General features: G+C 44.1%; 3 protein-coding genes across 3 annotated transcripts in view; 2 read left to right on the top strand and 1 right to left on the bottom strand.

Annotated features, from left to right (window-relative positions):
* Positions 1-1,075: 1,075 nt before the first annotated feature.
* On the top strand, positions 1,076-10,272 carry LOC115547136 (uncharacterized). The gene is made up of 3 exons (XM_030361104.1): positions 1,076-2,057; positions 5,526-5,942; positions 9,283-10,272. The coding sequence occupies exons 1-3, from the start codon at positions 1,125-1,127 to the stop codon at positions 10,270-10,272; spliced, it is 2,340 nt and encodes a 779-aa protein (XP_030216964.1). The 5' UTR covers positions 1,076-1,124.
* LOC115547564 (olfactory receptor 6N1-like) lies at positions 5,360-6,479 on the top strand. Its single transcript, XM_030361873.1, has one exon. It carries the CDS (start codon positions 5,499-5,501, stop codon positions 6,453-6,455), a length of 957 nt encoding a protein of 318 aa, XP_030217733.1. The 5' UTR covers positions 5,360-5,498; the 3' UTR covers positions 6,456-6,479.
* A 5,767-nt stretch (positions 10,273-16,039) lies between the features above and the next one.
* The window catches only part of ubl3a (ubiquitin-like 3a), a 30,198-nt gene continuing 30,092 nt past the window's right edge, over positions 16,040-16,145 (bottom strand). Inside the window, exon 5 of the mRNA XM_030360795.1 lies at positions 16,040-16,145. This exon is cut by the window's right edge and continues 1,828 nt beyond it. The gene's annotated coding sequence lies outside the window, so the exon portion shown is untranslated.

Genomic DNA, 16,145 nt, shown 5'->3' with positions numbered 1-16,145 from the left:
GCTTTGTTACTGTAACTCTTATCCAAACCACTGTTTCCCCTCGAGTCCCTCTGTTATCAGCTCATTGTCAGTAAATAAATAAGAGGCCTCATTAGCTCACTGGGCATATTGCAGGTGTTCGGATTCCTTTAGGGACACACATGTGTCTCTAAGCTCCTCTCACGCATAGTTCTCAGTATATTACTGGGATAACATTTCAGGCACTGCTAGTGATTTATACTATTCACACATGCTTTCAGCAGCTCACGTTCACACATGGTTTGGCAAAGCCAAAAGCTGGAGATAAGGTATATATGGGGCGAGTTAACAAACAGTCCGTGCAGATTTCCAGGAATATCTATCCCTGTTCCCATTCACGTTTGACCTCATGCAGGAAATGGCATGGAAAGGGCCTGAAGGAAACAAGCAGCAGCTAGGACACTGTGATCCTAAATCTGTAAGGTATATCCTAGTTCCCTCTAGGCTTTATTCCTGCCTTCCCGATGAAAACAAGAGGGATCCTGACTCCCTGTGGTCACTACAGATCCCATGGCACTCATCCCAAGAGTAGTAGTGCTGACCCATGTGTCCAGGCCAGATGAACCCCAACCTGGCCCCTCAGCCAGCATCACCACATGAACATAACGTAACGTGTGTTTGTTTTGTGTGGTTCACGTCCCTAAAGACCACAGGGTACCATTTAATTAGGTCTGGCGGGACCTGCTGAACTCGACCTTCACTGATGTTGCAAAACTATTTTGACAACCCTGATGTTATATTGACAGGAGTTAGTGTTAATGGAATGAGCATCCAAAATTTGCATTTTGTACGGTTCAATCTAATCTTAACACTTGTTTGGATTCAGCAATGAAAATATATTATATATTGCAGTTGAGACATCTGCATTACCATGCGAGATGACCAGAGGTTTAATAAACTACACTATATGACTTTCCTCTGCACAGAGGAAAGAATAACTACTTGACCAAAACACGTGACTCACCTGCCATGCATCCCATAGGCTGCGGCTTCTGAACCCCACCTTTATAATGCACACTTCTTAGAACCAAACTTCCAGTCTAGCATCATAATTTCATGACTGTGCTCCGGCTTTAACGCGTCAAGGGAGGTTCCCTTGCGTGAGGATGTCGTTAGTGAACTTCTCAGGGCAGAACGTGGTGGAGTTCACCATCACAGGCTTTGACCACCTACCCTACCACAAGCTGATGGGCACTGTGATCCTGCTGGCCTACTGCCTGGCCCTCCTCGGCTCCACCACCAACATCTGCGTCATCTCCACAGACAGGCGTCTGCACCGCCCCATGTACCTGCTGATCTGTAACCTGGCTCTGGTGGAAATCATGTTCACCACCGGCGCCAGTACCACCATGGTCTCTGTTCTGCTGGCCGGGGACAAAACCATCTCCTACAACTCTTGCCTGTCCCGCGTCTTCATCCACCACCTAGGAGACGTCACACAGTGTCTGGCCCTCTCTCTGATGGCACTGGACCGCACTGTGGCCATCAGCGAGCCCTTACGCTATGCCACCATCCTGACCAACCAGCGAGTGTTCCTATTGATTGTGGTGTCCTGGCTTTTGGGGATCGGTTGCATTGGCAAATTGGCGTACATTGCAGATCAGCTGCCGTACTGTCAGCCTGTGATCCAATACGTTTTCTGTGACTATGCAGCGATCATCAGGGCAGCCTGTGTGGATCCAGAACTGTATTGGTTCGTGTCCGATATAATTAGTCTGTGGCTAATCGCTGGGCAGTTGCCATTGATCTTACTTTCCTATGGGAAACTTGTCTTTACTGTGCTGAGGCTCCCAAGCACGGAGAAAGGAGGGCGCACGTTCCGCACTGTCATCAGCCATTTAATCCCTGTTTTTTCTTTCTATGCTCCGAAGCTGGTGTCAGTAATGTTAACCAAAGTGGGAGTTAGGCTGTACTTAACAGAGAGAAACGCTATGCAGATCATCTCTACGCTAGTGCCACCTCTCATTAACCCCTCCGTCTACTGTCTGCAGAACAAAGAGATCAGAGGCGCTGTCTTCCGGGTACTTAGGAGAAATCCAGTCTTACCATCCAAGGACTAATGTTTGTAACCTCAGTAGTGCTTTACCAAATAGTTCCTGAAGTCAGTGTGAAAAAGATTGAATGTCTGGTGTAACTTTCTGCTTCTTCATCTTCTACTTCTGTTCTTTTGTATTTAAGTGTAAAGGATGAAGAACGTGAACTGAGAAAACAATGAATTTTTAATCTTTCTCAAACTGTTTACAGAGATGAACCATCTTTCAAAATCAAAATTATAAAATAAAAACCCATTTGAAATGTTTTTTTATTCCTTTCGAAATAATGAAAAAGTACATGTACACTTTTGGTATGTGATACATTTTGGTTCTGAAAATTCTGGCTAATCATGAAACCAACTCACACATTTTAAATTAATTTCTTAAGCAAAGTGGCTTTTACTGAGCTCCACCGAGACCATGTCACTTGTGGTGGTGTTGAAACCAGTTTATAGCAAAGTTGAACGACAACTGTAAATGAGCATGCCAGAGTCTAGTCCGTCTGATTTGGGCCAGGTGAGGCTGCTTAAACCAGCCGTCATCCACAAACACTCCACAATTACCTGTTGCCATAGTAGACTCCAACCATGGAATATAATATACAATCTCAGAGCTACAAAATCTAAGTGCTTCACACCCTCAATTAATCTAATGTTTATGAAAATGTGCATGAACAAAATCAAAACAGATACATAATTAAGATTTCCTTGTTATAATCCCAGGTTTTAATTGGAATGAAAACCTTTTGCAAAAATCCTTGTGTTGTTCTTAACTGGGTCCTCAGTGTCTTGGCTCATTGTGGGACTGTTATTTTGGAGAGTCGGGTGACACCCCAGGTGTCCGGTCGACTGCCCTGGCCACGCCGCCAGGGGTGTAGCTGGGGCAGTGCCTCCGGCGAAGCACAATGGGGGCCTGCCTTGCGTAAACTCACAGAGCATAATAATAAACCTCCACAACAAGAGAACGGTCTGAATTCACGTGTGCTAAGTCTAGTCATGAATTTGCATGAGAGCTGGCTAATATTTACATTGCTCCACTATTTCATACAACAGTCATGGTGGTTTCTAACCACCCCCCCCCCCCCCACCTCATATATTTTCTCCTCCTTTTCTTTAGTCTATGTATTAGGGATTTCAGTAATGATACTTTGACCGTAAATATAAATAAAAATCACAATATTTTGTTTAATTCTCAACATTTACCAAAGAACATGGCCTGCTGGGAAATCTACTGGACTACATTACAGTCCAGTAATACAGGATAGAGTTATTGTAGGCAATCTGTAGGGGTGCAGCATTACAATGTCCAGATAGAAGCACCGACTCCAAGCTTTAATGTTTATGTAAATCTATATATTTAGAAATGGTATGTGTGGCAGTGGGTCAGTTTCAAAGTCCCGGGCCGATGTTAAGTCCCAGTCCGATCCTGACTCTGCCTTCAAGACTGAGGCCTTATTTGAGACAAATTGAGGCCACAGAGCATCGAGTCCTCAGTTCCCCATTAGCTGTGTCAATGGAACTCTTATCCAAACCACAGTTTCCCCTCGAGTCCCTCTGTTATCAGCTTATTGTCAGTCAATTAATAAGAGGCCTCATTAGCTCACTGGACATATTGCAGGTGTTCAGATTCCTATAGGGACACAAATGTGTCTCTAAGCTCCTCTCAAGCATAGTTCTCAGTATATTACTGGGATAACATGTCAGGCGCCGCTAGTGATTTAAACTATTCACACATGCTTTCAGCAGCTCACGTTCACACATCACTTGGCAAAGCCATAAGACGGAGTCAGGGCTCAACGCTAAGGTTTTTTTCCACTTGCCCAGTCGGGCCAGTGAGTCTGAATTCTACCTGCCCGAAATCAATTTTCACTGGCCCCAAACATATTTTCTTTTTTTTATTAGTGGTTATCAAATAACGACAAAGATTCAGGTAAATTGTTATATTTTATCTTTATATTATCAGCTTTGTGATAACCACATTTGCCTCCGCGTTCTGTTTAGTAAAAAGAACCGGCAAGGCACCGGAGGACGGGTTATCAGCAGCCCGCTTAGCTGCCATGCAAGCAAGATGATGCTTGCTCTTATCGTGACACTCAAGCATCTGCTTTCTGAAAGATGACGTTCCTTTAAAAAACGAACTGCTTTTATCCTCCGGTGACAGGAACTTAAGGCAAACCTTGCAGAACATAGTTGGTGATTCCTCCACATCCTTGAGTATAACCCAAGGGAACTCCTTCTTCCAGGATGCTTGAAAAGTTTGCACGCAGCCATCTCCTAGTTCTTAACTGATTGCGGCGTGCCTGCTACCCGCCGGGAGTCTCGCGATCTCGATTTTGATTGGCCGAAGCCACATTCAAATAAAATCAAATAGTACACCAAGCATTACAAGCATTATCCAACGAGGGCAAGGGGAGGGGGCAAAATAATAACTTTATCGATTATTGTAAAAAAAAAAGTTCAGATTAATTAATTTATTTATTTTTGCTTCGAGTCCTCCACTTGCCCGAACGGGCAAGCGGGTTGTCATAGTTCTTTGCCCGAGGTGGCGTTTTACTTGCCCCGGGACGTCGGGCAATCCTTATTGTTGAGCCCTGTGGAGATAAGTTATATATATATATGGGGCGAGTTAACAAACAGTACGTGCAGATTTCCAGGAATATCTATCCCTGTTCCCATTCACGTTTGACCTCATGCAGGAAATGGCATGGAAAGGGCCTGAAGGAAACAAGCAGCAGCTAGGACACTGTGATCCTAAATCTGTAAGGTATATCCTAGTTCCCTCTAGGCTTTATTCCTGCCTTCCCGATGAAAACAAGAGGGATCCTGACTCCCTGTGGTCACTACAGATCCCATGGCACTCATCCCAAGAGTAGTGTTGCTGACCCTTGTGTCCAGGCTAGATGAACCCCAACCTGGCCCCTCAGCCAGCATCACCACATGAACATAGCGTAACATGTGTTTGTTTTGTGTGGTTCACGTCCCTAAAGACCACAGGGTACCATTTAATTAGGTCTGGCGGGACCTGCTGAACTCGACCTTCACTGATGTTGCAAAACTATTTTGACATCCCTGATGTTGTATTGACAGGAGTTAGTGTTAATGGAATGAGCAACCAAAAATTGCATTTTGTACGGTTCAATCTAATCTTAACACTTGTTTGGATTCAGCAATGAAAATATATTATTTATTGCAGTTGAGACATCTGCATTACCATGCGAGATGACCAGAGGTTTAATAAACTAGACTATATGACTTTCCTCTGCACAGAGGAAAGAATAACTACTTGACCAAAACACGTGACTCACCCTGCCATGCATCCCATAGGCTGCGGCTTCTGAACCTCACCTTGATAATGCACACTTCTTAGAACCAAACTTCCAGTCTAGCATCATCATTTCATGACTGTGCTCCGGCTTTAACGCATCAAGGGAGGTTCCCTTGCGTGAGGATGTCTTTAGTGAACTTCTCAGGGCAGAACGTGGCAGAGTTCACCATCACAGGCTTCGACCATCTACCCTACCCCCACAAGCTGATGGGCACTGTGATCCTGCTGGCCTACTGCCTGGCCCTCTTCTGCTCCACAACCAACATCTGCGTCATCTCCACAGACAGGAGTCTGCACCGCCCCATGTACCTGCTGATCTGTAACCTGGCTCTGGTGGACATCATGTTCACCACCGGCGCCAGTACCACCATGATCTCTGTTCTGCTGGCCGGGGACAAAACCGTCTCCTACAACTCCTGCCTGTCCCGCGTCTTCATCTACCACCTAGGAGACATCACACAGTGTCTGGCCCTCTCTCTGATGGCACTGGACCGCGCTGTGGCCATCAGCGAGCCCTTACGCTATGCCACCATCCTGACCAACCAGCGAGTGTTCCTATTGATTGTGGTATCCTGGCTTTTGGGGATCGGTTGCATGGGCAAATTGGTTTACACTGCAGATCAGCTGCCGTACTGTCAGCCTGTGATCAAATACGTTTTCTGTGACTATGCAGCGATCATCAGGGCAGCCTGTGTGGATCCAGAACCGTATTGGTTCGTGCCCAGTTTAATTGGTCTGTGGCTATTCGCTGGGCAATTTCCATTGATCTTACTTTCCTATGGGAAACTTGTCTTTACTGTGCTGAGGCTCCCAAGCACGGAGAAAGGAGGGCGCACGTTCCGCACTGTCATCAGCCATTTCATCCCTGTCCTTTCTTTCTATGCTCCGAAGCTAGTGTCAGTAATGTTAACCAGAGTGGGAGTTACGCTGAATTTAACAGAGAGAAACGCTTTGCTGATCATCTCTACGCTAGTGCCATCCCTCATTAACCCCTCCGTCTACTGTCTGCAGAACAAAGAGATCAGAGGCGCTGTCTTACGCATATTTAGGAGAAATCCGGTCTTACCATCCAAGGACTAATGTGTGCAACCTCAGTAGTGCTTTACCAAATATTGCCTGATGTTTGAAAAAGCTTGAATGTCTGGTGTGTCTTTCTGTTTCTTCGTCTTCTACTTCTGTTCTTCATTTGTATATATGTATGTAAAAGATGAAGAAAGTGATCGGACAAAACAGTGCATTTTTTATCTTTCTCAAACTGTTTACAGAGATTAACCATATTTCACAATCTAAATAATAAAATCAAAACCCAATTGAAATGTTTTTTTATTGTTTTCCTTTTTTTCATTCATTTTTTGTTCTGAAAATTGTTATATTTATTCTGGCTAATAATGAAACTAACTCACACATTTTCTTTGTTGAAACAAATTAATTAAATTTCTTAAAGTTCCCTTGGCATGCTTCTTTATGGATAATAATAATAATAAATGAAATTTATATAGCGCTTAATATGGTACTCTAAGACGCTTTACATATTGGCCTATCAAAACTATGTAAGACAGACTAGGAATAAAAGAAAAACAGAGGTTAAACTTGAAGAATAAGGTGGGAGTTAGGTGGGGAAGGCTAGTGTGAAAAGGTATGTTTTGAGGGCAGATTTGAAAGAAGAGAGGGTTGGAGAGACTTTGATGTGGGAGGGATGCTTATATATAGGTGCTAGTGGGCCCTTAATACAGTATGGATCCACTGTTATCATGAAACTTGGCCCTGGAGGCTACTGCCACTATCTCAATGCCCTCTTGCTCCAGCTCCAACAAACCCACACTATCAACAACTGCTCAACCAGAGATCGCCCTCCAGCCTCAAGGTTTGGAACATAATGGGCCCAGTGCAAGACTTGCACCGGGGCCTAGCAGAACTACGCTAAGCCACTGTACGCCACATGCAACAAATACAATTAAAAGAGATGGTCAACCAGATCTAAAAACTTAAAATAACATAACATATCAAAGAGGGATGTTTCAACGACACATCTACCGAATATCTTGTCTGGAAAATATCGGAAGGATAACACTTGGTTACCCGCTTAGTCAGGAGGAAAAAAATATTATTTTCCTCAAAACGCCGGAGACCTCTTTCATGTAAAGGGGCCCCTGGGCCCAGATTACCCATATGGTAGCTCCAGGTTTGCAGCAGCCGCCTTTGCTTTGAATCGCCTTGCTCCCTGTTTCGTAGAGGGACCATAAATCCTTACTGATGGGGAGTCCACTACATTACAGTCCAGTAATACAGGATAGAGTTATTGTAGGCAATCTGTAGGGGTGCAGCATTACAATGTCCGGATAGAAGCACCGACTCCAAGCTTTAATGTTTACGTAAATCTATATATTTAGAAATGGTATGTGTGGTGGTGGGTCTGTTTCAAAGTCCCAGGCCGATGTTCAGTCCCAGTCCGATCCTGACTCTGCCTTCAAGACTGAGGCCTTATTTGAGATAAATTGAGGCCACAGAGCATCAAGTCCTCAGTTCACCATCAGCTGTGTTACTGTTACTCTTATCCAAACCACCGTTTCCCCTCGAGTCAATTTACAATTAGGGCATTTAGCAGACGCTTTTATTCAAAGCGACTTACATCGTTTAATACACATATTGACACACCAACGGCAAAGTCAACCATGCAAGGCGACCGCCAGCTCGTCAGGAGCAGTTAGGGTTAAGTGTCTTCCTCAGGGACACATCAACACTCAGCTAGGATTGAACTAGCAACCTTTCAGTTACAAGACAACTGCTCTAACTCCTGAGCTAAGCCGATCGAGACGTCAGTTCACCATCAGCTGTGTTACTGTAACTCTTATCCAAACCACTGTTTCCCCTCGAGTCCCTCTGTTATCAGCTTATTGTCAGTAAATAAATAAGAGGCCTCATTAGCTCACTGGGCATATTGCAGGTGTTCGGATTCCTTTAGGGACACACATGTGTCTCTAAGCTCCTCTCACGCATAGTTCTCAGTATATTACTGGGATAACATTCCAGGCACCGCTAGTGATTTATACTATTCACACATGCTTTCAGCAGCTCACGTTCACACATGGCTTGGCAAAGCCAAAAGCTGGAGATAAGGTATATATGGGGCGAGTTAACAAACAGTCCGTGCAGATTTCCAGGAATATCTATCCCTGTTCCCATTCACGTTTGACCTCATGCAGGAAATGGCATGGAAAGGGCCTGAAGGAAACAAGCAGCAGCTAGGACACTGTGATCCTAAATCTGTAAGGTATATCCTAGTTCCCTCTAGGCTTTATTCCTGCCTTCCCGATGAAAACAAGAGGGATCCTGACTCCCTGTGGGCACTACAGATCCCATGGCACTCATCCCAAGAGTAGTGGTGCTGACCCTTGTGTCCAGGCTAGATGAACCCCAACCTGGCCCCTCAGCCAGCATCTCCAGATGAACATAACGTAGCATGTGTTTGTTTTGTGTGGTTCACGTCCCTAAAGACCACAGGGTACCATTTAATTAGGTCTGGCGGGACCTGCTGAACTCGACCTTCACTGATGTTGCAAAAGTATTTTGACAAGATATATTATGTTGACAGGAGTTAGTGTTAATGGAATGAGCACCCAAAAATTGCATTTTGTACGGTTCAATCTAATCTTAACACTTCAGCAATGAAAATATATTATTTATTGCAGTTGAGACATCTGCATTAGCATGCGAGACGACCAGAGGTTTAATAAACTAGACTATATGACTTTCCTCTGCACAGAGGAAAGAATAACTACTTGACCACAACACGTGACTCACCTGCCATGCATCCCATAGGCTGCGGCTTCTGAACCTCACCTTTATAATGCACACTTCTTAGAACCAAACTTCCAGTCCAGCATCATCATTTCATGACTGTAATCAGGCTTTAACACGTCAAGCGAGGTTCCCTTGCGTGAGGATGTCGTTAGTGAACTTCTCAGGGCAGAACGTGGTGGAGTTCACCATCACAGGCTTCGACCACCTACCCTACCACAAGCTGATGGGCACTGTGATCCTGCTGGCCTACTGCCTGGCCCTCCTCGGCTCCACCACCAACATCTGCGTCATCTCCACAGACAGGCGTCTGCACCGCCCCATGTACCTGCTGATCTGTAACCTGGCTCTGGTGGACATCATGTTCTCCACCAGCGCCAGTACCACCATGATCTCTGTTCTGCTGGCCGGGGACAAAACCGTCTCCTACAACTCTTGCCTGTCCCGCGTCTTCATCTACCACCTAGGAGATATCACACAGTGTCTGGCCCTCTCTCTGATGGCGCTGGACCGCACTGTGGCCATCAGTAAGCCTTTACGCTATGCCACCATCCTGACCAACCAGCGAGTGTTCCTATTGGTTGTGGTGTCCTGGCTTTTGGGTATTGCCTGCATTGGCAAATTGGCTTACATTGCAGATCAGCTGCCTCACTGTCAGCCTGTGATCAAATACATTTTCTGTGACTATGCAGCGTTCATCAGGGCAGCCTGTGTGGATCCAGCACCGTATTGGTTCGTGCCCAGTATAATTGCTCTGTGGCTAATCGCTGGGCAGTTGCCATTGATCTTACTTTCCTATGGGAAACTTGTCTTTACTGTGCTGAGGCTCCCAAGCACGGAGAAAGGAGGGCGCACGTTCCGCACTGTCATCAGCCATTTCATCCCTGTTGTTTGTTACTATGCTCCGAAGCTGGTATCAGTACTGTTAACCAGAGTGGGAGTTAGGCTGAACTTAACAGAGAGAAACGCTTTGCTGATCATCTCTACGCTAGTGCCATCCCTCATTAACCCCTCCGTCTACTGTCTGCAGAACAAAGAGATCAGGGGCGCTGTCTTACGGGTACTTAGGAGAAATCCAGTCTTACCATTCAAGGGCTAATGTTTGTAACCTCAGTAGTGCTTATGAAAGTCACAAGCACTACTTGTCATCGTGAAAAAGCTATGTCTATCTTTCTGCTTCAATGACTTCCGTTCTTCATTTGTATATATGCGTAAAAGATGAAGAAAGTGAACTGAGAAAATAAACAATGAATCTTAATTCTTTCTCAAACGCGCACGAGATTAACCATCTTTCACAATCTAAATAATAAAATCAAAACCCATTTGAACCAGTTTTTTATTCCTTTCCAAATCATGTCAAAGTATTTGTTCACATTTGGAATGTGATACATTTTGGTTCAGAAAATTGTAATATCTATTCTGGCTATCTATGCAACCAACTCAAACCTTTTCTTTATTTGAAGAAATGTTATTTATTTCTGAAGCAAGGTCAATACTACACACCGCCCAGGTGGTTTTAACTGGGCTCCGCTCCTTTGATACCAGGGTACTGGGAGGTGGTTTTAAAACCTGTTTAATGCAGCGTTTGAATGACAATTGTAAATCAAGCAGGTGATCCATGCCAAAATGTTGGAGCGATCCTGAGTGTGTCTGGGGATGGCCGGCTTAACCTGTGAACATAGATTGCTCAATGCACAATGTGGGTGTGCAGCCTCGCTCGCCGTCAGTGTCAGAGTCTAATCGTTCAGACTCAGGCCAGGTGAGGCTGCTTAAACCAGATAAACACTCCACAATTGCCTGTTGCCATAGTGGACTACAGCCAGTAACAATGGAATATAGTACTGCATACATAATAAAAAGATAAAAAGATATTACTAAACATTCAGATTGCATAATGCATACTTTAGGGTGGCTCTCTATCTCAAATCAACCTGTTAATCTACTGAATTCAACAAAAATATTTGTTGTACCATGCAACAAATTCAACTTAAAGAGATGGGAAACCAGATCTAAATACTTTTAAATAAAATTACATATCAAAGAGGGATTCAACAACACACCTACCGAATATCTTGTCAGGAAAATATAGTATACTACTTGGTTACCCACTAGGCTACTTAGGAGGGGAACAATTTGGGATATAAGTTTTGTGTCGTATTTCTGTGGAGCCCTTTTTCTTTTCCACCCAACGCCGGAGGGCCCTTTCCTGCTAAGGGTACCCTGGGCCCAGATTACCCATGTGGTAGCTCCAGGTTAATTCTTATGTACAAATATGTATTTATGAATGATATGGTTGATGGACCGGTCTGTTTCAAAGTCCCAGGTCAATGTTCAGTCCCAGTCTGAGTACTTGCATGTTGCGCATATTCAGGCTCCTTTAGGGACACACATGTGTCTCCAAGCCCCTTTCAGGCATTGTTCCCTTAACTTACTGGTACAAAATTACAGGCACCACTAGTGATTAACACTATTCACACATTCAGCTACTTTCAGGCACATTTCACTCTTGCATCCACTCACATACATTGAACAGCGATGCCAAAATATGGGGATTATAATATATATTTTTGTGAGCAGCAAGGGATTTACCAGAAGGGAGCCTAGATTAAGCAGTATGCAACTCTCATGCCTCTTACAGCGCAAAACCCCGAGAGTTGTTTTTATTTTGACCCTCCACCTAACCGACCTCCATGGGCTTCTCAGTGACGGTTTCAATGTTCTCCAACTCCACCGTCACCGATGTGGAGTTCAATAGACCCCGTATAGTGTCACTGCCGCAAAGGACCCAGGAGTGCGCCAAAGGTCCATCTACCCATGGTGTGAATCCTCCCGGGATCCTTTGTGGCACACAGAAACCGGCGCCCACGCATTAACATCTGCTCGATTTCATAAACAGTCGGCAATTTAAAATACGTCCTCAGCAGTCTTGTGATTGGTTCGTTCGCTCAATGTGGAGCTCGTGCTAATTTACAGAAACATCGATCCCTGTTCGCATTCAAACATGACCTATGCAGGAAATCTTCCAGAACTTTGCAGGTTAAGACTGTGTACCTGTGTGGAATAGGCTAAAGTAAACAAGAAGCAGTTAGGACACTGATCTTAAATCTGTAAGGTCTATCCTAGTTCCCTTTAGGCTTCATTCCAAGGTATATCCTAGTTCCCTTTAGGCTTTATTCCTGTCTTCCCGGTGAAAACAACCAAGGTCCTGACTCCCTGTGGTCACTACAGATCCCATGGCACTCATCCCAAGAGTAGTGGTGCCGACCCCAGTGTTCAGGCCAGATGAACCCCAACCTAGCCCCTCAGACAGCATCACCACATGAACATAACGTACCATGCACATGTTGATAATATTGATGCTGGTATTAACTTGACAATCTTTGTCATATATTATAGCTATAAATAGTGCAGTTAGTGAAAATATAATTCAGTATTCAATCAATGTGACTACAATGTTTAAAAATACACCAAGTTTAAACAAATTCATTCAAATCCCTCTTTAAATTAAACCAGTGGGAATTACACTGCCCATTTCTGTGATGTTGCTGTCATGTCTCCCTGTACTGTGCCTCCCAAACGGAGGCCTTTTCTGAGACGTATCAGGCCCCGGGACGCCAGTCCCCAGCACACCCTCAGTTGTGTAAGTGTAGACTGCTCCCCAAACCAGTGTTTCCCCTCGAGTCTTTCTGTTATCAGCTCACTGAGAGTAAGTGAATAAGAGGCCTCATTTGCTCCCTGGCCATCTGTCAGGTGTTCAGACAGGTGTCAGGTGTCTCTATTGGAAATGAACAGCAGATTTGCAATGTGATTCAGTCACTCACAGCGTTAGATCTGCAATGCCTATCCTATACTTCAAGTCAGCCTCTATGAGTGGCCAAATTGGGTTTGCAGGGAAGATCAGAGTCACCATTCCAGCAAGATTACAAAGATGACTCAACGCCATCAACAAAGGGACACATTTGACGAATAAGCTCAGGCCAGATGACGTTAGAAGGATTTGTAAACCACTCTAAATGTCCAGAGTACATTAAGATCAGTAAAATGTGAGCATAAAGTGGTCAATTATAGAGTCAACCTATGGTCTCAGCTGACAGGTTTCAGAGTGTGAGACACAGTGAAAAGGTTGTTAATGTCTCATGATCAATAACACATCTACCACTCACAAAGTTTGTCTGTACACATTTGTAGATAGAGGTCAATGGGAAGTCAAACTCCTATTCTCTGACACAGCGGCGTAACATCGTGGTGATATTCCCTGGTGCACATATTTATTTTGTGCCCCTTGACCAGGGCTTCCGAGTCCTGCTTACTACAGTGAGGGTTTCGTATAATTTAGTTAATTAATTAAGGGCGCCACCCCACCAGAGGGCGCCCCCGACACATTTGCCGCCCTAGGCGATTTTTTGTTTTTTTCTTCCTCCATGGGCCCCTGACGCCGTCTGGGCCCCCTGTTGCACCGTCGATATTTTCGCCACTGCTCTGAAACCTCAACTACACGTTAGACTTTGCGACTTGTTCAGTTTTTTAACCGTTAACCTTAAAAATTTTAACAAATCAACACACTTTGATCTTCAATTATCTCATAAAGATTTTTGAGGTAATTTACACTTTTTTCACTTGTTTAATTTTAAACCCACTTCGTATATTTTCTGTTGGTCTCATTGACTTCTGTTGAGGCTCGAGCGTGAGGACATTCTAGAATGATGACGCTCTAGCCCAAGGTGGCTAACACAAAAGCTAACCATATCGGACATTGCCGAGCCCAAACAATGTCAATATTTAACCTACCTACCAAACTGTGATAACCCAACCCTGCTAGGGCTAGAGCAGAGGTCTTCAACAGGGGGTCCGCGGAGGTACTGCAGGGGGGTCGCGGAAGTTTTGGTTGATTAGACAATTCTTTTATATTCCCCCCGCAATTTTTTTCACAAATCGAAATGTCTTTAAATAGGCCTGGAAAACGTTGAAGACCCCTGGGCTAGAGCATGCAAGGGTGCCCCTAGAGGAGCAAAGCTGTACACACCACCTGCTTTTTCCACAATGGCCCGAGACCCGAGTTTTGCAACAGCATAGTCCCCGTTGTAATTGTTGTGATGTCCAATGTCCACTAGATGTCGCCCCAGGATCGCTCAGGATCTCAGGGTTCGTCATATTACAAAGGTTCACCTGTGTTTTTAAGTGTGTATGTTCTGATTCCTATCATGTGTATTCCCTTACCGTATATTTGCTTAATGCAATACACCACGCACAGTAAAGTTTTAAGTTAAAACAAATAACAAATTATAGTCATGATATGGAGGCCCAGACAACCCACTTAGGCTATCTAGTGACTGTGAATATCCCCTTCCTGTCACCTAATCCAGCCCTTTGGTTTCAGGCTCCGTCTCCTCCCACTCTGCTGAGGTTTACTAAACCTGGCAGATAACTTCTGCAATTATTTTCAACAACGCACATGAATCCTGTGGAATCATTCCTGCGCTGCCGGCACTCTTGCTGTGAGGGTTAATTAACACATCCATGGGCAACGAAAATGCAAAAAGAGATCGCAGTAGGGTTTTACATAGCTACAGATGAGATCTCATCTGACACACAAAGTCCAACAGCTGTGAAAACACTGTCCTACTGTCCTGAAATAGGACATCCTCTCTGACTCCCTTCCAGTGTTGACTTGCCCACTAAGTCCCCACCAACCTAGAAATAAACAGTCCTGGTAGCCAGAGGCTGATAAGGTTTTACAAATGTTCTCGTGATCCATGTGGTCACAAGACTGGCCCGGGTCTGTTGACAGTTTTGCAATATTTATTTTCCTTATCATATGTTAAGCCAGGGGGAATACAGTAGGCCTATATTCTTTTTATAAGATTGTTCTAGGACATCAGTGAGGCTCCGGAATATCGTTATGAAAAGCTTCTCATATCAGCACAACACCATGTCAAAAGAGATCCCGTATAGCACTGCATTACAACCTCATACATTAGAATTGTTCACCTGATATGAGTACAAATTCAATTCACCTGTGTGGTAACCACTCATTATGGCGCATGCCTCCATGTTATGGTTTGTAATAAATACATGTTATTTACGTTTATTCATATTTATGTTTTATTGATGATCAATGTACCATTAAAGTCCCGTAGGACTGGTGACTTGCTTGCCACGTGGGTTTCAGCCACATGAGGGCACTGTTGGCTTACATTATGTTCTGACTGTCAAGGGGCACACGTTTCAACGGCAGGTTAACCCACAAAGAAAACGGCGGATACACAAAAGATCACATGGACGATCCCTGGGGATTTGACCCAAATATTTGATGAGGAATCGTCCAACTGATCTAGAAGCAAGTTTTTGCCTGAGTTATATCAGGATGGCATTAGTAAGGTTGGATGTTTATGTATGAAAACAAAATGGTGTTGAAAGGAATACTAAAACATGGTGTCTGTGCTGACGTTCCCGTCTGAAATGATCAAAAGGTGGTTTTGAAGGGTGTGATTGTGGGGTGTTCGTGTATTGTGCCTCATGTTAACCAAGCAGGTGACATGAGGCCCTGGAGGAAACTGATTGTAACCAAGCCTACAATACCTGTTTTGTGCAAGGGAAATGTGGTGGCTACTGGGTTTGAAAGTATTTTTTTTAGCAGAAACTCCCTATTCGTTTTGCCTTGAATCTGTATTAACTCTAAAGAGCTTTGGATTGAAGTTTCGTAAATGAACTATGGCAATTCAACCGCAAAACCATAGTAATTACTTCCTTATGAGAACACAAATCGTCTCTTTTACTTTAGTTATTATCTCTGCCCAAAACGGCCCATAGAGTCATTTGATTTCTTAACCGATCACACTCTTCAGATAATTAATGACCACAAAGGCTTCAATAGTATTTTTTTATTTAGTTTACAGATGTATTCCACTTGAAGTTTGGAAGGGGGAAGGGAGCATTAGTGCTATTTACAATTGGTTTGAAAAGATTATTTAT

This window comes from Gadus morhua, chromosome 7 (genome assembly GCF_902167405.1).
Source record: "Gadus morhua chromosome 7, gadMor3.0, whole genome shotgun sequence".
Lineage (NCBI taxonomy): Eukaryota > Metazoa > Chordata > Actinopteri > Gadiformes > Gadidae > Gadus > Gadus morhua.
This window is presented reverse-complemented; position numbering and strand designations above follow the sequence as displayed.

Bases quoted from the DNA above. Each gene is read 5' to 3' on its own strand.
- LOC115547136 (XM_030361104.1), top strand. From the start codon at position 1,125: ATGTCGTTAGTGAACTTCTCAGGGCAGAACGTGGTGGAGTTCACCATC. The intron at 2,058-5,525 runs GTCTTACCATCC...TTCTCAGGGCAG, and splicing joins GGGTACTTAGGAGAAATCCA to AACGTGGCAGAGTTCACCAT. The intron at 5,943-9,282 runs GTATCCTGGCTT...GACTGTAATCAG, and splicing joins GAGTGTTCCTATTGATTGTG to GCTTTAACACGTCAAGCGAG.
- LOC115547564 (XM_030361873.1), top strand. From the start codon at position 5,499: ATGTCTTTAGTGAACTTCTCAGGGCAGAACGTGGCAGAGTTCACCATC.